This window comes from Lepisosteus platostomus, chromosome 4 (genome assembly GCF_059453375.1).
Source record: "Lepisosteus platostomus isolate fLepPlt1 chromosome 4, fLepPlt1.hap1, whole genome shotgun sequence".
In the NCBI taxonomy this organism is placed as follows: domain Eukaryota; kingdom Metazoa; phylum Chordata; class Actinopteri; order Semionotiformes; family Lepisosteidae; genus Lepisosteus; species Lepisosteus platostomus.
The window spans coordinates 57,282,783-57,308,154 of record NC_142614.1 but is presented as its reverse complement, the minus strand read 5'-3'; the positions used below and the strand labels follow the sequence as shown (position 1 = coordinate 57,308,154).

Here is a 25,372-nt window from a genome sequence, read left to right as displayed (position 1 = left end):
CCTAAGAATAACTGCAAGATCAGGCTGCCAGAAATATGTTACTTTAATTACTTGTACAGTCACAGCAAAAAAGGATTGGCATCCCCCCTTTGAAACCATATTAATCACTAATTCATAATAAAATCTAAAACACATATTGATCATCAAACCACGTTTAGAAATGAAATGCTTACTGACTCACTGCTTCCTAGTGAGTGGCAGGATTGCAGTTGGTATATGGAGAACCCATGCTTATGTGAATGTGAAGGTTATGTAAATAACCTATACATTAGGAGTATATAAAACGTAATGGAAAAAGTAACAGTCTGGTTTTTGAGTGGAAAAAAATAATTGGTTATCAGCAGGGCCTCATTTCCCCTGAGTGCGGTTATAGGTTTCAGCTGTGAGCTGAGACAGAAAACACACAGTCTACTACAGGTGTGTATAACAAAACAATGTTCTAAAAAGGAAATGACTTGGCCATCATTAAGAAAGCACAGTCATACTGAACTTACAGAGTCATATTCTTCATCCTCATCACCTTCCTCCTCCTCTTCCACATTTTCATACAGGCAGTCATAGCCCATAACTCTCCCCGAGTCCAGCAGTTCGTCTCCTTCACCATCTTCACCGCCAACAAAGAACCGTGGGTGGTCAGCTTCTGCCTCTCCCACAGACATGACCACTCAAGTGCCAGGACCTGTGGCAGGGAAGAGTGCCCCAATCCAAGCCGGCACTGCCCCTTCCACCACCACAGCTAGGCCAGCAAAATGGGCTCTCCTTTGCTTCCTGTTCACTGGCTGTTACAAGCCAGGCTTAGCCAGCTGACAGCAGCAGATTAGAGCAATACTGGGGGGAAATGCGTTTATCCCTGGCGCATTTTTGTAGGCAGACAGGGATCAGCTTTACTACCTCTTGGACTGGCCATGGGTTATCTTCTCCAGTTTCTCAATGAGAAGGATGCTGTCTCCTAAAATGAAAAATGACTTCAGTGTTTCTACACAGCAAAAATGAAACGGTGCAAAGACAACTGAAATCACAAAGGCTTGTTGAAGTCTTTATAATTTGACAGAGAAAAAGAAATGTTAATCACAGGTAAATCAGCAAATCTCAAAAAACAACAGGTTAGATGGTGCCTGACATCCATTTATAGCATATCGCCCTTGAAAGGAATAATTAAATTATTTTATAGCCAAGTCGCCTACAGTATTTGGCACTAAGAATAGGTTCTGACAACAGGTTTAGAAACAATTAGTATTTCAACCGGTGCACTTTTTCCTCTTGGGAGTTCTTCTTCTTCTTCTTCTTTTTCACAGCCTTAGTCCCAGACTGTCCTGGGGTCAGCTGCTTTGGTTGCTCTTCTCCATTTGTCTCTGTCGAGCACATCTTCCTCACTCACTTCACATACCTCCATATCTTTTCTCACACAATCTATCCATCTCTTTCTAGGCCTGCCTCTTCCTCTGTTACCTTCCACCTCAAATTCCATTACCCTCTTTGTTACTTCCTCAACGTCCCTCCTCATGATATGTCCATACCACCGTAACCTCGCTTCTCGCATCTTCTCAACCACATCCACCACCCTACATCGTCTACGGATTTCTTCATTTCTGATCTTATCCTTCATTGAAATCTGCAGAATCCATCTCAACATCCTCATTTCAGTTCTTCTCATCAAGTTCTCTTCCCTCTTTCCAACTGCCAAGCATTCAGCTCCATATAGTAATACAGGTCTAATCACAGTCTTGTACATTTTGCACTTTAACTTTCTGGGAATTTTCCTGTCACAGATTATTCCAGTTATTTCTCTCCACTTGTTCCATCCAGCTTTCACTCTTTGTTTTACTGCCTCCAGTGTTTCTCCTCCCTTTACCAGTTTTGATCCAAGGTATTTAAAGTCATCAACTTGTTTCAGTTTTCCTCCATTTGTCTCCTCAACATTGGTCATAGTATCTCCTCTTCTCTCCATTACCATTATTTCAGATTTTTCTGCATTCATTTTCAGTCCACCCTTTTCCAGACTCCTCTGCCATTTGAACACTTTCTCCTGTAGTTCTACTTCTGAGTCTGCCATCAGTGCCACATCATCAGCAAAGATGAGTTCCCAAGGCACTTCTGTTCTTACCTCCTCTGTCAGTGTGTCAATAATGTTTATGAAAAGGAAAGGACTTAGTGCTGATCCTTGGTGTACTCCAACTGTGATTTCAAACTCTTTTGTCTCTCCCTGTTGTGTTATCATCTTTGTAGTTGTATCTCCCTCGGGAGGGGGATCAGAATACCTCCTGGGTATCCCTGCCTGTCGTAAGAGGCGACTAAAAGGGTTGTGTCAGGAAGGGCATCCGACGTAAAACCATCTTGCCAAAACCATGGTTGCAAAGAACACAAAGCACATACCGGATCGGCCGGGGCCCGGGTTAACAACGTCCGCCATTAGTGCTGTGTCCCAACAGGGTACTAATGGAAATTATGCTACTGTGGGGAAAACTGTAGAGTGGGGGCTACAGAAAAGAAACAAGGTGAAGGGGCCTGGAAGGAATGTTAAGTCAATGAGAGTGGGGAGTTGGAATGTTGGCACCATGACAGGGAGAGGGAGAGAATTGGTTGAAACTATGGCAAGGAGAAAAGTGGAGATCTTGTGTGTGCAAGAAACCAAGTGGAAAGGGAGTTCATACGCACAAAATCAATTGATTTTCAATGAGAACATTTTATTTTGGAGGATGAATGAAAAAAGCAGTCAAGAGGAAATTCATTTTGTGAGGTAAAAATGTGACAAACTCTTTCATATTTTAAACTGTTATGTGCTATCCACTGATTATAAAAGAGCTGGAACTGATCCAAAGGTCATTCTTTGAGCTGAAACACATACAGGAAATTAAAAACCAACATTCTGTATTAGAAAACCTGTCATTAGAGTTCATAGAGTCCAGACAAGCAGATTTAGGGATTAAAAACCATTAGACAAAAACTGATGTTTTTTTCCAGATTAAGAAATATTTATTGTGTAATATTCATTGCTTCCTAGATTTTGTAATTCTATTTATAAAGTACAAATTACTAAAGAGAGGGATTATTCAGAGAATGACAAAAGGTTTAAAGTTTCCATTTGTTATATACAAATACATAAGCGTTTATTTCACATTATAGTTATGAATAAAAGCAAATAGCTCTAATTAACAGGATACATTTATTTAAATTCACTGGGATATTTTTTTCCAAATAACAAAGCACTCCATAAAATAAATATTACTTGGCTCGTTTGAGATTACATCAGCAGACGAATGTGCACAGACACGCAAGCAGTGTGATTCATACAGAGGTTCAAACATTAAGTTCAAGAATGATTGCAAAATAAATTAACACAGATGCACAGAAAAATCTGAATGCAGATCCTGATCCTTAAGACAAGGTTAAAAGTAATTTAATTTAACAAATTATATATTCAGTGATTAAAAAGATTCCATCCATGTCATGACAATCACCTTGTCTCTAAATATGGTAGACAAGTAATTTGCAGAGATCAGGTGATATTGGTAGTATAAAAAAGTAACTTAAAAACTCTTGCTAGTTATTAGAAAAATTACAAGTTGAACATCCTTGTTGCCCAATAGATTTCCTTTAAAATTTTAACTCAAAAGGCTTAATATAAGAGGTAGTAAACTAAAAGCAGTTACTTCTTAATCTCTTCATTGCAGATGTGTGCCATAGTTGTAATATCTCACCAAAAATGAATTTCAAAACATCGGACAAAAATAATCCATAACTTTACCAACTAACATAAAAAAAACCCATCAAGGTGTGAGGGTACATTTATATATAATTAAGACAGGTCCCCTTGTTTTTGTGATCCTTCCAATTCATAGATCTGTATCTGTTACTCAAAGATAAACTCTACAGTTTGTGTTAAAGAAAATAAATGTTAGTCATTCTAGTTGCTGAGTTACAGTCACAATAATCATAAAAATATTTTTTTTCTTAATGACTTCTCTAGTAGTTATATATTAAAAAAATTTCCCAAAGGAAATATAAAATGATTTTCAAAAGGTAACATGAAAAAGATGAGAATTTAAACTCACACGTGTTATTTTTTCTTGATAGTTGGGAGGAATGTGGAGGAAATGATAAATCTCTCAAACAGAATGTCTGTTTTCTTTGCAGTGAAAAGATGCCCCCAACCCTTCTTTTAAATAAAAGATACTGATTCTACTACGTGTATGTCAAATACAGGTCAACACCACAACTTCAGACATCTTGGGAAATCGCATAATCCGAGACATGCCATCAAACCAAGTGGTCAATTTTGTTCTGCCATTTTGGAAAGGAGGCAGTGGATCCCAGTGTAATCTCAACAATTAAAACCATATCAAATGGGTTATCTTGAAGTTATACCATATTGTGATATAAATCTTCCAGAGAAAATGAATTCTTTCACAAACATTTTTGGCTTCTTCATGCTTCAGTCATTAAATGAATCCACGTCTTTAAAAACACAGGCCTATAGTATGACAGAACACATACCATCTATAAAGGAATTTATCAGGCACAGGAAAAATAGTCCAGTGGTTCCCAGTTCTGGTCATGGAGTACCAATCTTTCTTCATGATTTCCTTCCAACTGCGTTCGTTATTAATCAAGCTTATTGAACCTCTAATCAAATTAAATTTAAATTAACCAGATTCTTTGTTTTCTACTCTCAAAACGTATCTGGTATTTGCCTCATCTTTTTTTTTAACAAATTATGTAATCAGATCTATCTTCTATCTTCAGAAACAACTGTTCATGTTTATCAATTAATGATATGCAGTCACAGGTGGGAATGGCACTGTTGAACACCCTCATAATAACTTTTGAGTGCTGCACAAGAGGAGAGTAGACACTCAGGATATGGCAAAGGTTTCCTGCAAATTTCTAACCTCATTCTACTGAAACTGAAAAAGAAGCATTTGAAGAGCCGGACTAATAAAGTGTACAGTAGATTCTTTATTGTAGATGGACACCTGAAGAAGGCTCCACGGGCGAAACTTTGTGTTTTCTTTCTTCTCTTTTCAGCATGGAATAAACCTATTACTTGTTCCTTTGCAGCCTAGGCATGCTGACGCAGCTACCCACCTGAGATACAAGTGTAGATTCTTCTGTGAATCGAAGACGCAGGGCTACTTCAGAACAAGGACTGGAAAAAGCTAAGATAAATTTACCAAATTACAGGGTAACAATCTCACACATTATTTCTGAAAACCTTGCTGTAGTTCTGACTGTTAACAAAATCATCAGCAAGACTGGCCATAAGCTAGTTATCTCACTAGAAACATTCATAGGAAAGGTAATTTAAAGACTAACAATAATTTAACGTTCACATACAATACAGCTTTTGATATAGCTGTATCGCTAAGCACAGAACACAGCTGGAAAAGGTCCAAATTGTTCAGCTCCTCCAGCTCCTGGGCCTCCACAATCAATGTTTTCTTAGCACCTTGTCAATATAACAGGAAAGCACAGCTCCATTTCAGTTTGAATAAAACTTTCTCATCTCTCAGTTATTCTCTCTTTCCCTGCCCTAATAACACCTTGGTTCATCACAGCTTAATGCTGTTTTTTTCTATTGCACTTCCTCATGAAAATAAGAAAAAAATCAAGCTACAGACAAAATGGCAGTTTATCACGAAGTCTCTGCTAACTAGGAGCTAGGGGCTGCTGTAGGAATGCTGCGTATAAACATACTGTAGCACTGGCTAAAAAAAACGTATTTTCTAAATGTCTAAACTTCAAAGCAGTATCAGATGCAATAATGGATCATACAGTATGTATCCAGTAATCGCATTCATCACAAAGCAAAGTCAGAGTTTAAACCACTTACCAGCTACACTTGCTTTCTTTTCTTTATCGTTGAAAATTTTTCATTCAATAACATGTCCCACTTCATTAAAATGTTTCTTAAAATGTCAGTGTAAGGGTAATACAATCAAGTTGTGTTAATAGCCAATAAGTTGTGTTGTGTTTAGGATACTAGATCATTCTATTTTATTCAACAACTGAACAAATACTATGCCCTATCTTGTGCATAAAACCAGACTAACATTATTGCAAAATAAATCAAGAAAATATTAAAAATATATTTAAAAAGTACAGTATATTAACATTATTTCACACATTTATTAGTATTTGAAAAGCAGTATATTTCTACCATGGGATGAACACCTTAGAATTTTAATTAAGATTACTCTTTATCTGCAATCTTTTCTGTAATCCGGATTTCTCATAGCGAGGAAAGCACCGTGGCTCAAAGAGCTCGGTGTGTCAAAAATACACAATATAACACACCAGTGAAGGATGAACAACGCAGTTCCAGTGGAGCTGGGCTCTAACAGCAGGTGGAAAGGTGATGCGCTGCAGTAGGAACAGTTCAGTAATTATGATAGGCTTTGCTTGTCATGCAAATGAACCACTCAGGTGAACATTTCAAACAGAATGTTAGTCATCCTCTTGACAGTAAAGAAAAATGACACTAATAGTACGCTGCATATTGTGCCCAAGATTTGAACAGGATGATAAATGGGAACAGAGTGATAATTACTTCTTTAAAAACAGAACACAAATTTAGCTTTCTTATCCAGGGCATTGAGTACAATACCATGCAGTGCTTTTTGACTCTTATGCTATGCTAATACATTTCTAATAATAACAGGTTCCCATAACCCTTATTTCATTAAATATCAAAGACAACAAAGAATGTCACTGAAAATATGAGGCAGCCTGTTTTGATGACAACAGCCCAGTCTTATCAGTGATACTGATGTCCTTTGTGTTCCTGGATCATTGAAATTCAAGTTGGAAAAACAGCAGACAACTGGCTGATGGCACTCTGATAACGGGCAGAGTGGCGGCTCTATGGCTAAGGATCTGCGCCCGTGGCTGGAAGGTTGCCGGTTCAAATCCTGTGGCCAGCAGAGGAATCCTCCTCCGTTGGGCCCCTGAGTAAGGCCCTTAACCCCAGCTGCTCCAGGGGCGCTGTACAATGGCTGACCCTGTGCTCTGACCCCAAGCTCCTCTCCCTGTCTGTGTGTCTTAGTGTCTCATGGAGAGTAAGCTGGGGTATGCGAAAGACAAATTCCTAATGCAAGAAATGGTATGTGGCTAATAAAGTGATCCTATCCTATAATGACAACAGTAACAGCAACGTAATGAGCAACAAAAAAAAGTAAGAACTTTCTGCAAGGTACAGTATAGGACAACTATACCTGAAAGCCAAATATTATCAGTCAAAACACTGTTGCAGAAAAACGTCCAAAAGGATAAAAGTTTCTGACTTTTTTTAAATGTGTATGACAAAGGTCTCAAATCCCAGTACTGGGGAGCCACAAATTCCGTTAGTTTTATAAATCACCTGAAACACCTATTTCTTATATTTTAAATAATTGTAAACTATTGATCAGTTGAGCAAGTGATTTTAACTCAGGGACCTCAGCCTTGAGACTGAATGGTCTACAGAATTTGGTCTGAAATTATCCATAAATAGCTAAAGCTAAAAAAAAAAATCACCTTTTTAACCATCAAAAAGTAATCCTGTCCCAGGTCTTCAGAAATCAGTGGTTCAATGGCTAACCTACTACATAGCGGCTCTCTAGTAGAAGTGCAAGACACATTTATTAATTTCAAACTGAAAATAAATACATAAATAATAAATATTTCTACTAAAATATTTCTAATAAAAAGTGAGACCTTGCAACAAAATGTTCAGCTTATCACTACTAACATTTCAGGTGGTTGTGTTCCCTTATATGCATTTATAATCTATGCACAATAGAAGGTACTAAATGTGAAAATTCAGCCTATAAAAAAAAAAGTGAATTAAGGCTCAGATGTTTACTATTTCTTTTCTAATTAGGGAAAGCAAAGAGAGCCAGCAGAACATGTAGTGGATGCAATTACTATGTTGTAAAAAAGGGTTTAAATTAAATCTGGGCAGGAACTGATTCAATATTAATAAGAGTTTTTCAAGAATCTCAGAGCACTGTAAAAAGGCACAAGGGTTATATGCATTACAAAAACAGGCAAACAGGCCCAGAAAAATCAAAGAATAAAACTAAAAAAAAGCATCAATAGCTACAAGTAAAAGAGGGGACTTGAGGGGAATGTGGATAGCCTTTAAATGGATCTGAGCAGAGTTCCACTGATCTTTTGCTACAAACCAGAAGGATTTATTACCTACTGTGTGGAGTCTGGGCTAAGATAAAGACTTCAATAATCAGATCTCAGATTAAGAGTTGGACTATACTGTTGCAACTTAAAATAGTCTGGGGCTAGGTCATTCCGTAGTTTACGCATGAGAAAGAGTACATTAAACATCACCCTAATTTTCACAGGTAGCCAGTGTAGTTTTATAAGAAGAGAGTAACTGTATGTGCTAATGCAAAATGCTTTCAGTTTTTTCATGTACCACAGAACCTTACCTTTGCCACAGTTTTGTTTAGAAATGTTCTGTGGCAGCTACATCTTAATAAAAGATAGACACCTGTCAAGTGCAGAAGCCGATGTAGTGCTACTGCAATAAATACAATTGTAGAACAACATTTGCAAGAATATAACAAGCTTTGAGAACTGTACAACACAAAAAGACTCTAAAATCAAGCAGAAACATTGTTGAACTAAACAAAAAAGTCAATTTGAAAGGTTAAAAGTGCTCCAATGCTTTTGCCAGGTATTGAGAAGAATGTAAATCTTTGGGAGAGAATAAGAATCATTACGCCTTTTTCTAACATCTTTCCCATTTGGCATATAACAGCCAATTTGATCAAGGATCTCATCCTGCCATTTCCTGAAGAATGCCAGAATATTGGCTTCAGCAACATGGCTACTGTAGTTTAGGTTGTTCCATATTCTCACTTTGGGTATAGAAGTGCCTCCTGTTTTTGGTTTTAAATGCACTTCCATATCCCGATCAAAAACGTAAAACACTGAACAACTAGCTGCTGCATGGTGACAAAGAAATAAGACCATGAATGGAAATTAAGTTCAGATGAATTTAGGGAAAAAAAACAAGACGGTGTTTTAGTGAAAATAGTATCTATTTATCTAGGGTCTCGTTGTGGGTTTTAAGTACAGTACCTTAAATTCTGAACAGCGTTTTTTTGTAAAAGAATCAAATACGTTGCTTAACATGTTAGGCTAAACAAGGCCAATTTTATAAAGTTTCACACCATGATTTGTATATTTTCCAGTAATCAAAATACTTAATTGGATAACTGCTGATGAAACACATGATACCTATAATAACATGGGAAAGTTCAGATACCGTATGACTGTTGGAACAGATTTTTAGTTGGAACTAATGGTCTATGAATAACATCTCTTGTGTCTATAACAATTGGGAATAATGCCATGAGAGCATGGAGATTTGTCTGCTTAAAGTACTTCTTAACACACATGCCTCTTTTAGGCTAATATAATAAACACCTGTGTGAAATATTGGTTTAGAAAGTCAACAATTGCCTATTCATTGTCTAAATGTTTCCAATCATGACCTCATGTCTCTGTCTAATTGATTTATTAAACCATTTAACTGCTATCTAGCCTTTGATTTGCTGAGAGGAATCTGTCCTGTGCTTCAAGCAGAACATCTTTAAACTGAACATCCATTCTTTAAAGATTACAAGTCTTTCTTAATCCTTTTTAATTCTCATTTCTGTATCGTATTCCTGAAATTGTAAACCCTTGGACTCTACCTGTAGAGTTTAAATATAGTTCAGGTGGGTAGCTGCATCAGCATGCGTAGGCTGCAAAGGAACAAGTAAAGGTTTATTCCATGCTGAAAAGGGAAGAAAGAACACCTGAAGAAGGCTCCACGTCCAACACGTTGTTTTCTTCTTTCTTCTCTTTTCAGCATGGAATAAACCTATTACTTGTTCCTTTGACGTTTAAATATATAATTCAAAAGATATTATTATTATTTGTTGTGGAAAGGGTTCTCTTGCCTGTTTTCTTAATTTATATATACTGAAGAACTAACAAACTGTGTAAGAAAGCAGTCCTTAGTTACTGTACATCTACTATTTCAGTTTCAGATCCCGACATCCCTTATGAGTTTAATATTTATCATTCTGTAAAAGGAACATCCAAATCTCCCCACTTCTTGTGTTATACAATCATCCCAGAATATACCCATTTTGTATGGCCAATACGTAAACATGTGATTGAGTCTCAAAGTTCAAGCAGCCTAACGATATGTAATAAAGATTCATCATCAAACAGAAGTCTCTGAGTATGACACCAGGTGAAAGGTGTTATAATGTAGTCCTTTCTACAATAAATGCAAACTCAAGCTCATGGCCAGGGGAGGGGGGTTCTAATATAGATCAGTAACAGAGCTTTAGCAACAACAGCTATAATAATGTGTATAAACACCCCTGTCTTTTCTGGACAGGTTTAAAATATCCAGAAAATTGTTAGTTGTGTGTTATAAACATTAGGACAATTATTGCCAATTCTCTTGTCTCTCTCTGTGAAACTACTACATTTTCCAAACCAAGGTTGGCTTTTCGTAAGGTTGCTACACAGCACAATACAGAAAATGGACCTGACACGAAAAAAAAAAGAAAAAAAAGACATTAATGATCACATGTACTGTACAGTATGTTGTATATTGAATGGTTTACTGTAGGAATGTCTCCCTTTACACGCCCTTCCTCCTGTAATTAAGGCAGAGATAAGTTACAGCTTTAACTTATCTTTGGGTCCAAACAACACTCTCCTTCAGACACGTGTGTGTGTCATACAGTGGTTAGGCGGATGCGGTGTTCTTTCAGTGATAACATACCGTAAACACGGGGTTATTTCTGTTATAATTGGACAATACATTTTTAGGACAGCAAGTGTCCTTTCGCCACAGAGCGAATGTCCGTATGTCCTCACACGGCAGTTCTGCAAAAGGGCATGAACATCAGTACCATTCAAAACAGATAACAGAACTGAATCAAAACCTTGTGACAGACACTTCCCCTCATTTACAGTACACGGCTGGTTAATGCCTATAAAGAGGGCGCGGAAACTGAAACACAGGGGGATTTAAGTTCACCGTGTCATTGCCTGCATATATTTTTTAAAAAACACATAAACACGGTTCTACCGGTTTAACGTCTTTCGGCTCCGTTTTCTCACAACTGAAGCAGCATCACCTGGAGCACTGGGCTAGCCGACTGTTTTTCTGACTGATGCTACTACATTCACACTTCCTGTCAGTTTCCGTGGCTACACCTCGCACATGGCTGTGGTCGCACGCAATGCTGCAGTCAAGCCCCAACGTCGTGACAATGCAGATACCTCCCGAAATAATTTGTGTGCGGCTCTTACCTTAACTTCTGAACCATCTTCCCTGTCAATGCCTTCTGTCCACTGTGCTTACACCATATTCCGGTTAACCCCTGATTAACCCGGTTGCTGCAGAACACAACTCTTCGCCCCCACCCTCCAAGGAAGCAGCAGCTTGTTCAGCAGTTAAGCCAGGCTCTGTCAAAGATCTGCAGCAGACGCTGAGGTATGGGTTGAAGAGATCTCCGACCTAACATTCACCCTCTTCCAGCCTCCATCTGCGACTTCTCTTCATGCTTCACACGAAGCCAGATTCTTCCACCTTCCTTGCACCAGCATAGAGCACCCGCAGCGGCAGGACAAGGCAGCGTCATTCGGGATATGTCGTCACGGAGGGGCGGGAGAAGGCCATCTGGTAGGTCAGAAAGCCGGGCTGTTCTCTGCATTACAGACTGGAGTGAAAGAGCGTTTTCTTGATCAAAGGTGCCTTGAAAATGTGTTGTTATATAACATTCCTTCTAATATAGATGTGGATTAAAAAAGTTTTTTTTAATTACAATAATATACCGTATTTTACAGAATTCTGAATGATCTGTAGTTTTTGGTACAGTTCTGGTACAGTATCTGAAGTACAGTACAACATATTTAAAGTAGAATTAATAAATAATCCTATCAAATATATAAACCCGAAATAACAATTTACTTGTGATATTATTAGACAATAACAATGTTTATTCTCTCTAATTAAAAACAGCAATTCTAGCAAAAGTATGAAATTTACTTTTTATTATTATTTTCAACATTCTTTGACCTTCTCAAGTTGCAATTTTTAGAAGTAAAAAAAAAATCACAGAATTTTCCGACTATTGTACAGACCTGGCGTTTTGACACAACACCTTAGAGGTTTAAAGCACAAAAATACTTTTATTTATAATTTGTAAAATGATTTCTAAGACTGTTCTGAAAATGTAAGAAAAAAGTATTAAGAAAAAGTAGGTATCACAGAATAAAATAACATTTTCTTTTCTTTTCAATACTGGATAAACCTTTACTTATTCCTTTGCAGCCTATGCACGCTAATGCAGCTACCTACTTGAACTTATTACCCATGCATTATTTCAGTCTTCATTAATTGTGAATAAAAGGAGACAACACAAAACATGTTTAAGGGAAGTGATGACTGGTATTTTAAAGGAAGAAAAAATGCTTGGGATACTGAGACTTTGGGTCTAGAGACATTGTCATGTTCAAGATCTGTGTAAGACAACACATGGGCTGCTCCTTTGAGGCAATAAAGGTCCTGTCTCTAGTAGTTGGAATTTGGCATCTGCTCCTACCAGAAGTCCCATTGCATCAACCCCAGGATGCTCTAAAAATAAGGGGTGACCCTGCGGAAGCAGGTTGTTAGAGGAGGTGTTTTGACAAGGTGCCTTGTTACATCATGTACCAGACTCAGTGCCATGGTGTCCCTCGTACATTAATACAAACATATTTTCAGTCCTGTTACAATCACATGTCTCTTAGCATTCAATTGTTCTTAAATTCCGAACTGTGAAAACAAACAGTTTTTGTGATTAAACATCTTTAAACAAGCTGGTTGATTTCAATAGAAGTAAACACCCACACACATGTATGTACATATGCACACAGATCTTGGTCAGTGTTACTAATGCAGTGAGCTCTCAAAGGAATTGCTGTTAGGATAACTGGCTGTAGTCCCACATATTGCATAGTATTTTGGCAGTTTAGATTTCGTTACATGAGAACTGGCAACTGCAGTATGAGAAGGCACAAAAAAGTATTCATTTTTTAGGAGGAGCGATTTGATAAACTTCCATTTATGGATTAAGTGCTTCATAAGAATTTCTTAATATTCCTTATAGAAAACGGGTTCATCCAGAAAGATACCAGAGAGCCTACATGAAATAAACATAAATAAATCCTCAGCTACCAAGAATACAGATTGTGATCAATTAAGTGGGTTTTCAATTAAAATAAGGAACTTAACATAATTAAGAATAAAATGTTAAACAATAATTAGAGACTAGCCCTTAAGGACAAGAGATTCTTGCCTAAAACTGAACTTCATTGCCTCTGTGTGAGTGAGTGACATTTTGCAACTGCAGTGCCACAATAATGTAGTAATTGAAGTAATGCTTAATTTCTGTTATTATGATTTTGGAAGATTTTGGTTTTGAAGTGGAAGGAACTGTTATTCAACGAGTCACAGAATACAGTATGTCTCAGGCATTTAGAGATCCTTAAAATCACCGTAGGCAGTGCCAGTTCATAAGCCACTATTTTAATTCAGATATTGGGACCTCATTCACACATATACTGTACTGTATGTGGGCTGCACAAAATGACAAGGCAGTGATATTCTTTTACATTTCCACTCAGGTTGTTAATCACTGGTTTGTGCATTGAATATTGATTAACTGGATTTTTTTCAGTTTTTAAATAATGACTTCTGTAGTTAAGTGTAGCTAACAGTCTCCCAAAAGGCTCCAGAAACAATTCATGTTTGCAGTCTGTAGCCTGGCTACCAGCAGTATACTGTATGACTGCTACATGGTATGTGGGAGTAATCACAGAATGGTCTGATACACACAGTGCTGTACTGCTAAAGTTCTTGTGCCAGCACAAACCCACAAGATAGTTGTCTTGGCCAGCTAAGCTGCACGAAAGCCTCGTGCCTGTTGATGGCATCCAGTGTTGTTTTCCTGTTCCTTCTTAGACTGACAACAGTGAGAGGCAGTACAAAGTAGAAAAGGCTGAAATAGAAAAGTCTGAAAGTGTGTAGATTTATTCTTTGCAAACTGTTTTTCATTTCCACTGCCTTTGAAAAAGCTCAGTTTGGCTTCTTCTGTCACCATCAGTGTTATGAACCTTGTTGTGTGTTTTGTCTTGAAGTATTTAGCATATACTTTAGTATATTAACCTTCAACTGTGCAACAATTGATGCAAAGTAAAACTGACAGTTAAATTAAAAAAAGTTCATTTCTTTGTTCATTGTCTTAAAATAAATCCAGGAACAAGTCTACTCCTCTGAGTCAGCTCATTAGTAACACCCCTGACACATTGTGAGTAATATAATGCTCAAATCAATGCCTCCATATCTGTATTTCTAACAGTGATGCACACCTGGATTCACGCCCCAGCAGGACTACACCCATTATAAATCCTCTGACAGGGCTGGAATGACAGATGTGGAGCTGCCGTGTGAGTTTGCCACTAAATCAGACAACACCACAATCCTTAACCAACTGTGATGGTGTGACTTCAAATTTGTTGTACATTATTTTGAGCTGCTCAGAAGTCCTGACCAATTTGACATTTTGTGACTGTAGCAAAAATACTTTAGGCACAAGAGGCTGGCAGACTGATTTAGAGATCTGTGTAAAACAGAATTGTACCCACAACGTACTCAGCTTCAAGAGAAGTGTTTTGACAAACTCTCAACAGTGAGTTCACCTAATATAATTTGGAATTACCAAAATTACACAGTGGGCCATTTATCTATGAAACTGAATTATCAAGTCACATTGTAGTATAACAACTACAAAGTACAAGTGATCAGCCATTCCAAGTTAATCCAGGTGAAATTCAACTTGCACCTTTTGTCCAAAGGTTTTTCATCCTTTGGAAGAAAACAACTGCCATATTCTAACGAGTTCTTCCCCTTCCTTCACCAAAAGGCACAACACTTTTCCTTGGCACAGCACCAAGAAAGAACAGGAAGCTTCTACACTGGTCCAGCTGTTCCTCCTCCTGCAAGACTTTCTGATCTCCTCAGAACATCTTAATAATAATAATAATAATAATAATAATAATAATAATAATAATAATAATAATAATAATACCTTACATTTTCTGGACACTCCACTCAAAGCACTTAACAGGTAATGGGGATTCCCCTCCACTACCAATGTCCTGCAGCCATAGTGTGCCAGTTTGCTCACCACACAACAGGGGAGGAAAACAGAGTGATGAAGCCAATTCATAGCTCTGGATTCTTAGGATCTGATTGGTAAAGGCCAATGGGAAATTTGGCCTGGACACCAGGGTAAGACTCTTACTCTTTTCAAGAAATGCCCTGGGATTTTTAATGACCAGAGAGTCAGGACCTTGGTTTTACATCTCATCCGAAGGACGGCACCTTTTTGTAGTATAGTGTCCCCGTCAGTATATTGGGGCATTAGGACCCCCTACTGGCCCCTCTAACACATCTTCCAGCAGCCCCTTAGTTTTTCCCAAGAGGTCTCCTATCCAGGTACTGACCAGGCTCAATTCTGAAGAGTATTTCCATTCAATTTAACACTTAAAAACTAGCTACTATTCTAAAAGAGTATATACATTGGAGAATCTGTAAATTAATTACAGTAATTTAATATTTATAATGTAATAACATTATGCTGGACACTAAATAGCTTAAACCTGCATTTGGGTTCAGCAGTCCATTTAGTCTTAGCCCTCTGTATAAATACTTAAGGGTATTAAATTGTGTTCTCTGCACTCAAGTGAGTTTGAGGTCTCAATAACCACATGTTACAGTGGTATCCGAAGCAGGATACATCACTGGTGAACAGAGATGACAGAGCAGAATGAAGCAAAGTCTGCCCAGTGAGTAGTGGTTCTGGCAGATAGAGGAGAGCAGCTTTTTGAGCATTGGAGACTGGGATATGCCAGGATAGTGGCAAGGTCTTCATTGATTTAGAAATGAGGGCACGGCAGGGTGCCCGATCAGAACAAGAAAAGGAGCTGCAACTAGGGCAATTGCTTAAGAATGCTGCAGCTCAGGACAGGGAGTGGAGAGGTCTGCTATTACAAGCTGCTGCACCTGGCTCTAATGCTACAGCCTCCCCTGAGAAGCTTTCCTTGTAGAGCGTAGGCTATTTCACTGTGGACGTTCACTTCCTCGCAGCCTGGAGCCATCCCTCCCTGCCAGGAATGCCCAAAGAGGACCTTGCACTGACAACTTTCATGAATTTAGTGACACCAATAGCCTTGTGCAACCAAGTAATTATTTTGGGTCTGTCTAACTTATAGTCAGCTGTTGAATGAGTGGAGAGAAAAGAGGAAAACTGCAGATTTACAGCAGGGAGAAGGTAAGAAAGAAGAGGAGGAAGTTTTCTGCTGGGTGGAGGCTGATGGACTGGGAGGCCTGTGCTGCTGGGATTGCGGAAAACAAGGGGCATCTACAGTAGTCAAGAAACAACTGCTACTGTAAAGGGAGGGGGTCTAGAATATATATTATATTTAATAATGTTTTTCATTCCAAAATACTTTTTAAAAAAATTCAGAACTGATTAATGCAAAGAGAATTGAGCACAGATAAAGTGTGAATGTTCTAACAGAGCTGATTTGTGGGCTACCACATGTATCTGTATTAGGACCACTGCTCTTTCTGATTCTTATGCATTTTCTAAATTCTGGTATAGATACTTTATTAAACGTAGTAGAAGTAGTTGAAAAAGTCACTGAGGCAGAAAAGAAAACTCAAAATAAATAAATATTCAGTACAGAGCACAACAATTAAAAAATATACAGTATAATATACAAGGTGTATTTTAGGATTGTTAAAGTACAGGCTACTTAAAGGCATATGTATGTTATGATGAAATTATATATTGCATTAGAATAACCTAATTTAGATAACTGTGTATAAAATAGACTTCTTCGGATAAATAGTGAAACTGTCTCTAGGACAAAAAATTTAAAAACAAACAACAGCCCAGACAGAACAAACTTCATACGTTTCTAGGGAAATATATGCTTGGTCTACTTCATTTCACCTTCAAACATAAAATTATCCTATAGAAAACATTCTCTCATTCTAAATGTTAGTCTCTAGTTTTTCCAGTCATGCCTGTTTGAGGCCCACACTCAAAGATGGCTTAGGAAACCCATCACGATTCCTTGACAAAACACACCAGCTCCTGAACATTCAGTGACTGAGGCATGAAAAGGAGATAAGAGATGTTTCTGGTTGGTTGTTGGCAAAGGGTTTCCATGACAACTACTGAGCTCAGTTGCCAAGTGATGTTCACTTTCATTGTGATTCAAATGCTTTTGCAGGGGGTTACGGACAGACTACTGTATATAAACTTACAGTAAATAAACTGAGCCTTGGCCACGCAGTAATGATGTTATAGCACAAAAACAGAGCAGCTACTGTATGTGATGTGAAGTAGTGTAATGTACTTTACAATTAATTGTAACATAACCTAGAATTGTACCATACAAGTTGTTTCAGAAGAGAGTTTGCAGTCTTGAATGAGTCAATCCATATTCAGCTGCCATGTCCCCTTGAAGAAGAATAATATACTGGTACCAAAGACCTTTTGCTTTTGTTCTGATGCAGGACAGGCCTGAGAACAAACTGGTGGCCTTTTTCAATTCAAAAAGAAAAAAAGGTTTTAAAACTTTGTTAAAATATTTTTTTAATTGTTCCATATGCAGCAGACCACCACTGGTAAACAGCTGTATCCTGCGATCCGCAGCTGCATCACAGTTCTGTGTTCATGCACATTGTATGGATGCAAAAAACAAAAAATTGATGTACTTAAAACCTGCGATTATTATATGCAGTACAGTAGTAATAACTGTGCAATGGTATGCATTTTCTCAAGAGATGAAGTTGTGCACTAGTGCGTATTAAATTGTTCGCAGAAAATACTTAAATATTAATACATGTCTGTTTCTCTTACACAAGTCTCTTTCTCTAACACAAGTCCAAGAACATCCTGGACTGTGGTAGCTCTGCTAATGGCATGTATCATTAATGTTTAATCAGTCAGTTAACGATAAGTACAAGAATTACAGACATTGGACATAAAGAACCACTGCTTTTTCTCAAATGTAGCTGATAAATTAAAATACATATATAATGAATAATCATAAATTTTGCTTTTAAGTTAAATATAATGTATTATTGAAAAATACATTTCTAAAAGCAGCGTCATGACATGGACTTAGAAATGTAGGTCTTGCCTACCCAACTGGTTAGAGTTTTTTGAACAAGCAACAACAATAATTGATACACTACTGCATATATACTGTATTATACTGTATGTATTTATATAATGTATTAGGGTGTATTGTGATTTTCAGATGGGTTTGGGAAACTGGTTAACAGAAAACAAAGAGTACAGACCAGGGATGAATCCTTAAACTGGGGTGATGTAAATTAGTAGAGTATCACTTGGATCTGTACTAGGACCACTGCGCTTTCTTGTTTATATTAGTGATAGATTCTGGTATAGTTAGTAAACAAGTCAGGTTTCTAGATGATGACAAAATAGAGAGGATCAGCAAACACTGAACGATCTGCATCTAATCTTAAAGGATGAGCTGAAGTTAAAGAATGGGCAAAAACCCGGAGATGATATTTAATGTAAACGTAGCTCATAAATACAGTACAAAATAGGAAAAGCTGAGCTAGAAAAGGCTGACTAATGAAAGTATTTTAGGTTTCTGTGCTGACACGACAATTACATCTTCTAGGGTTATTTGGGAAGCAATAAAAAGGTAAATTAAATGTTAAGATATAGTCAGAAGTGTAGTAGTCAAGGGATGTTATGCTAAAATTGTATAATGCACTAGTAAGGACACTGTGAAAGATTCCTCTTTTGATAGTAGCCAGACATGGGGAACCTGTACAAGTGTGTTTAAACAAATTGGGCAGTGACTGGGCCATTGTTGTTTCTTCTAACTTGTAGAACTTAAATCTGGACCCTTACTCCTATAGCCTTCCTGGCCCTATGAGTAGTAGTAGTGGACACCTTCTTTGAATCGATCATTTCCATTTGGACTGACACTGGAATGACCGAGGCTGCTACCTGTTTAGAGCTTTTCCCTCCTCTCAATAACCCTTTAAACAGAAGTCCCACTGCAAGACCTATACCCTGAGGTCTCTCCTTGAGACTAGACATATAAAGCCTAACTGCAAGACTGCATGAACCCAGAGCCTCACCACAAGACTCTGTTTATGTGCAGTCTCAAAGTGAGACTTCATGCATCACACTACACACGTTGCCTATTGTTTCCAGTCCCCTCTAGGGTTGCTGGTGAAACCTGCCTCCTTCCATGGTTGATCTTTCACCCACTCAGGAGTCTCCCTGTGACAGTCCTTTTTTCACTGCTGCACCTAACAACAGAATGTCTAACCCAAACCTGAGCCGAGCACCGTTACTACTACTATCCTGGCAAGCAACAGGTGCAAAGCAGGGTACATCCTGGACAGGACGCCAGTCCATCACAGAGCAGACAGACACACACTAGGGCCAATTTTCAGAGAAGCCAGTGAACCTGCCAGTATGTCTTTGGACTGTGAGAGGAAACTGGAGAACCCAGCAAAGAAACAAGCAAACATGGGGAGAACATACAAAGTCTACACAGATAGCACTCCAGGTCTGGAATTGAACCCAGGACCCAGCTCTATGCCATTTTGCTACCCTTTTTTTAGAAGATGATAAACTTTAATCGCAATTAGCAGAAATAAAGTGCATACAATTGGAAAAAAAAAGCTTTATTATTCAGAGAATACCTGAAGATTTGCCATGCATCAGAAAACTCATGGGACATCACATAATGTAGAAAAAGCATGATGGAAACACGTTGAATAGCTATCACAATTATCTGTTGTAACATAACCCATGAATCCAATTCATCATTCAATGCCTTACATTTCAAAGTTTGCAGGGTGTAAATACAAAGCACTTCCCTCCTTTTCAACAGCGTCCAGTATCTGCATTCCTTCCTCATGTCTCTTAAACACACTGATGACCCTACAGGGATACAGGTGTCCTTCTAGGCAGCTGATTTCAGAACTGAATAAAAAATATTAGTTTACACAGCATCACTTGAGAGATTTGTTGTACTTTTTACTCCCTCGGCACAGATACATAATTCATATTTGCCTAATCTGCTATCCTTAAAACTAGGTTGCATACTGTTGTGTTACAGCTTCTTCAATACATACCAAAGCTGTAGAATTCCCTCCCAATTTGTCAATTTTTCTAAATTTCGGACTATTTTTAAAACTCAGCACTATAGATGCATTTTTTTACTTTGACTTTTAATCGCATTTGATACAAATATATTTTATGCACTGTGCAATATATGCGATATTCTTGTCCATGTATTTATGGTATTTGCATATATTCATATCAATTTTTTATTTTAATTGCTGTGTTTTTCTCTTTCTATTTTCCATGTATTTTTTTTACATTTTCTGTAAATTGTGAAAGTGTTTTGTAAATAAAATGGACTGTTTATGCCACACCTCACAGTTTAGATTGCAATAATAGACAGATGCATGCTAGTCCAAGGTTTTCAGAGACATGGAATAAGGAACTATTCATAAATCCTGATCCATCTGTGTACAGCACTGCAGCCTTTGGCATGCATGTTCTAAAAACATTTTTAGGTTTTACGGAGCAGACTAAACATAATTTATAGTACAGAGTCTTTCACCCATCCTTAGTAAATAAAGGTACATGTTATTACATTGCATTGATATGTCTATTAAAGTGGCATTTGGATAAGAGAAAATCTGGCAAAGGCCATTGCAAAGCTGTTGCACATGTGGCAGTGCTGGATCAGGTTTACAGTATGTTTAATAGGAACTATTAACTGCTAATGGAGCCTTTCAGGGGCAGGGCATATTTTCTCGAAATACTTTTCTCTTTGAAAGCCCAGTGTGTTAGTTGGGTCCCTAGATGCTCCTGTGTTTTAGAAATGATGTACTTAACGATCTGACGCCAGCAGAAATAAGATCTGTCCCTCAGGCAATCTGCTGGTCCACCACAGTTTTAAACCTGGCTGTGAAGAAGGATAACCCTTTCACTGGCATGAAGGAGACTGCATGGGGATCTGTGATAGAAATCCTAATGGCTTCACACTATAACAATCCAAAGCATTTAAGAAAAGGAAGCTATAACTTAGTATAGTATAAGGTACAGCACTTATACCTGTACTGAGGGAAAACAGAGTGATCCAGATTTTCAACAGTTCCACTTTAGTAACTACCTGGAAATGTCTGTTCAATTAGAAATTGATGTAGAAATGCATGGAATTTCCAGTTACATTTAGAGGTTCATCAGTCTACAGAAAGCAAAAGTATTATTTTCAGTATAACTTCTGGATTTTCTGGAGCCTTTTTTTTTTCAACTCACCTTCAGAACATGGAAACAGATCATGTTTGATGTAAGATAATAATTAATAATAACTGCTTGCATTTGCATAGAGTTTAGAGCATCTCTAAATCGCTTCACATATACAGTTGGAGGGGACCCAGGTCATTCACCACTGAAGTGTTGCATCAACCTGGGTGACACATGACAGCTGTTACACGCCTGCTGCCCTCCTACACAGTAGATCAGCTGGAAGTTGTTATAAAAACTGAATTGAGGGTGAATTATAGGTCAAAGCCCACAGTAGAATTTAGCTGGGGGTAGCACTCTGATGAAAAGTGCCACAGGATCTTTATAGCATATTCTGACACAGAAATCCCATTAGCAGAAAAAGCCCATGAACTCTGAACCTGGTCTTCAAAGAGGAGGAAGTGAAGATTTCCAGCGAGCCATAACATGAGATCACAAAATCTAGGTGGGTACTGGCCAGCGTTTATCTTTCCAGAGCCTGATGTGGATAGTGGCCAAAGTGATTTTTTTTACACAAAAACAAAAATTAATTCTGTAAAAGGGTTAGCTATTTAAGTAGTCAGGACCCTGGTTGACATATTATTGGCATCTTCTACACTGCCATCTTGGTGTGAAGAACCAATAAGAATGTACTGTATATAGTCTAGAAGTTAAATGACAAGTTAAATGTCAATTATACTATACACGTCTAAGATCCAATTAAGAATATTGTGTAATTTTGGTCCCCATGTTGCAAAAAAGACACTACCATTAATTAGTCTGGAGAAAAGCAACCACTGCGTGGCTTAAAGAACAGAAGCTTTATAGGAACAAGTAAAGGTTTACTCAATGCTGAAATGAGAAGAAAAGAAACACAACATTTTGACTGTGGAGCCTTCTTTGGGTGTTCTTGAGCTACAGAAGCTTTATAGTCTTGAACAGAGAACACTGTGATACAGTAAACTACTGACTCAATTATTCAAAAGCATTGACAAAGTCACCCCAGTGGACTTATTCTGAATCAAAAATGAAACATAATCCAGAATACAAAAGTTGAAACTACAGAGAATTATAGTTAAAACTGAGAACAGAAAGCGCTTTTTACACAGAGGCATGTCATGTTGTGCAAGCTAACTGTCTTTTTTCAAGGAATGAACACATTTTCAGAAGTGGACAAATGATCCATGGATTACTTGAGTGCTAAAAATGCTAATGAGTCTAATGATGTATTGCTTAGAATCTCATGTTGCCAAGACATTTTTTAACACTGTACTGTAATATTTTTCAAGGTATTTCCACAATCAATATAACAGTTTGAAAATTCACAAATATTTTTTTCTGTAATATGGACATACTGTCTGAAAACCTTTTCCTAAAAATTCAAATACTGGTATCTGAGTATACGCAATAAGTTGGATATTCTGATTCATTCACTTCATTTCCAAAATTAATGTGAAGACACATATGGTCCAAGCCTTTACAATTAATGATTTTAGGGTGACATAAAACCTGCTGAATTGTGGCTCTCTCGACCACCCAGCTCTTGTACACGTCTGTTACATGAGCACTATTTTTCAGAATTACGACAGGAGTGACACCTTTCTGCCACCAGGTGTCACTCATGCTACGTTAATGTGTTGTGGCTACTTCTAGTTTTTGTTCAGTCTGGTAATCGTTTCGCTATGAATGTATAAACAAACCTAGATATCTTTAATGATCCCTTTCTACCAGTTACTTCCCCAATGGATTTATGACTAAATATAAATGTGAAAACAACTTTTAAATATGAAAAGTAAATTGTTTTAAAACTTCACAAAACAGTACCCCTGACTTCAATTGGTGCTACGACAAAACTTTGATACAATTATCAGAATTTGCATACAGTACATGTACATGAAGTCTCCAATAAAAAAAATAATTAATTTGGAGAAGAAGCCATGCTTTTTAAACGTTTCTGCAGGCAGAAACAAGAAAACTATATAGAAACTTGTTACATCTATTAGATTTTCATACTGAAATAAATGCAGATTCATACTCCACAGTATATATAAAGTAAAAAGGTGGTCTATCAATCAGATTTTGTATTTACTAGCTAATTGATCCAGGAATCTCGTCCAAATGTTTCTTGAGGGATGCCAGAGTGTTGGCTTATACAATGTTGCTTGTTCCGTACTCCCTCAACGCCTTGAGTAAAGAAGTGCCTCTGGTTTTCATCTATTGAAAAACTTCTTGAACATATTCCAGAGCAGGAACATCTTTTCTATGAAGTGATTGTCAAAATTATACACACTTTTCTAAATGTGGTATAACAAATCAAACAATTATATCATAACATCCCCTGATTTAAATTCTACACTTTAGGCCCGGGTGTGAGTGTGTCCGCCCTGTGATCCATGCATATGCCTGTTGTCTCCCCATGATCAGAATTTGATAAAGTGGTTAGAAAATGGATGAATGAATGGAAATATTTTGAGCGAATTCCACAGTTGTTGAAACTGCAGTTAGCGAGGGGACCCTGTATTTATTAATGCTTCATGAATATAAAGGTTTCCAGTGTTAGCCTAAAAAAGCCCATTTACTTCCTACATCTTGTTAAATTCAAAGCTGAGCATGAGGATGTTTACTTTACCCATTTCTTCCAAACATACTGTCAGTGCTGGGGAAAGTAATCAATTAGTTACAAGATACTGATGTTAGGAGTTACTTTTAAAATACGATTTTAAGGGTAGTTGATTTTTTGAGGTAATGCATTTACATTCTTTAATAACTATTTGTTCACTAAACAGATCACTGTAAGTTAAATTAAAAAAAATTAATACTTATTTTCCTTTTCTTTGGTTTCTTAGGCTCTTCTGTGGTCAAGCACATTCTTAGATCGGTCTATGATTGAAGATGCATGGGGCAGGATGGACTACCATCATCGCTGTATTATAAACCCACCACGTACACTCCTACACCTGCACAGGGAGAGATTCTGCACTTGTGATAACCTCTAGAAGGCAAAGATGCATTGCAGTGATTGATGCTGATGATGGCTGTACAATGTACTGACTTTATGACTTGCACTTACACCACCAGTGTTATGCTTAGTCCTCACTGGAGCATTGCTGTGGAACTATGCCTCTGATCTTATAAATGTTGCATGTTTGCCAAAGCCAGAGTGACTGAAAGCCTGTCCTGTACTCATTCTTTTATACGCGGTCACGCACTATTGTTTTAAAGTTAACATGTGACAAAACACCATGACACAAATATCCCTTCAGTGCTTAGCCATTTTCAACCCACCGTTACACTCCAGTTCACTTCATGTGGCATTTAGAGTTGTTTTGAAATGAGGTAGCCTCTGTTTTTATACAATATCTGAGAACCAATTGGTGGATAATTCAACATCTTCTTTCAATACATATTGGTGCTGTTTATTTTCCATAGACATAACTTTTTTTATCTTTAACTCAACACCTATAGCTGGCATGAGGCTAAAAAAATCCTTTTTTTTTACCATGAAATTAACCTCTACTTGTTCTTTGCAGCTCCAATTTCTTACTCTAACCATGGTAACCTGACACCTTTGATAAGTCCACACTTCACAGAGTACCTTTTGGGTGCAGAGATAACGGTTCCCTTTCCCAATCCACAATCACAATGATGGAAATGAAATGAATACTAAACAGTAAATGGATGAACCTTCCAGAAAAAAGTCGGTCTTTATGTGAGGGATGGATGGGGCTTCGAGGAGGTTAGATGACCTGTCATTCATTTTGTCCTGTTGTTCAAATACATTTAAAAAACCGGTGTACACAAACTCACTGAACTTAGATGAGGCTACACGAAGGGTCCAATGTGGAGAATGATGTATTAATAATGTAGTAAAACTATGACAAAGCCAAACAATGTATTGGTCAGTGCTTAATATTGTGTAGCATACAGTAAGTGAAAAAAAGATAAAGGGC

General features: G+C 37.6%; 1 protein-coding gene and 1 long non-coding RNA gene across 12 annotated transcripts in view; one reads left to right on the top strand and one right to left on the bottom strand.

Annotated features, from left to right (window-relative positions):
- The window catches only part of ppip5k2 (diphosphoinositol pentakisphosphate kinase 2), a 51,357-nt gene extending 39,731 nt beyond the window's left edge, over positions 1-11,626 (bottom strand). For 5 of the 11 annotated variants that reach the window (XM_088629980.1, XM_088629982.1, XM_088629979.1 and 2 more), the window contains exons 1-2: positions 11,320-11,623; positions 495-949 (exon numbers count right to left, since the gene is read on the bottom strand). In XM_088629980.1, coding sequence (XP_088486106.1) covers positions 495-659 — 165 coding nt within the window. In that variant the 5' untranslated portion in view covers positions 660-949; positions 11,320-11,623. Of the gene's footprint in view, positions 1-494; positions 950-11,319 lie in introns of all 11 variants that reach the window. The other 6 variants (XM_088629977.1, XM_088629981.1, XM_088629985.1 and 3 more) reach the window with 4 other exon arrangements.
- Positions 11,558-25,313, top strand: LOC148673477 (uncharacterized). The gene is made up of 2 exons (XR_015936030.1): positions 11,558-11,692; positions 24,269-25,313. It is a non-coding gene; the product is annotated as an uncharacterized LOC148673477 (long non-coding RNA).
- The last annotated feature ends 59 nt before the right edge of the window (positions 25,314-25,372 follow it).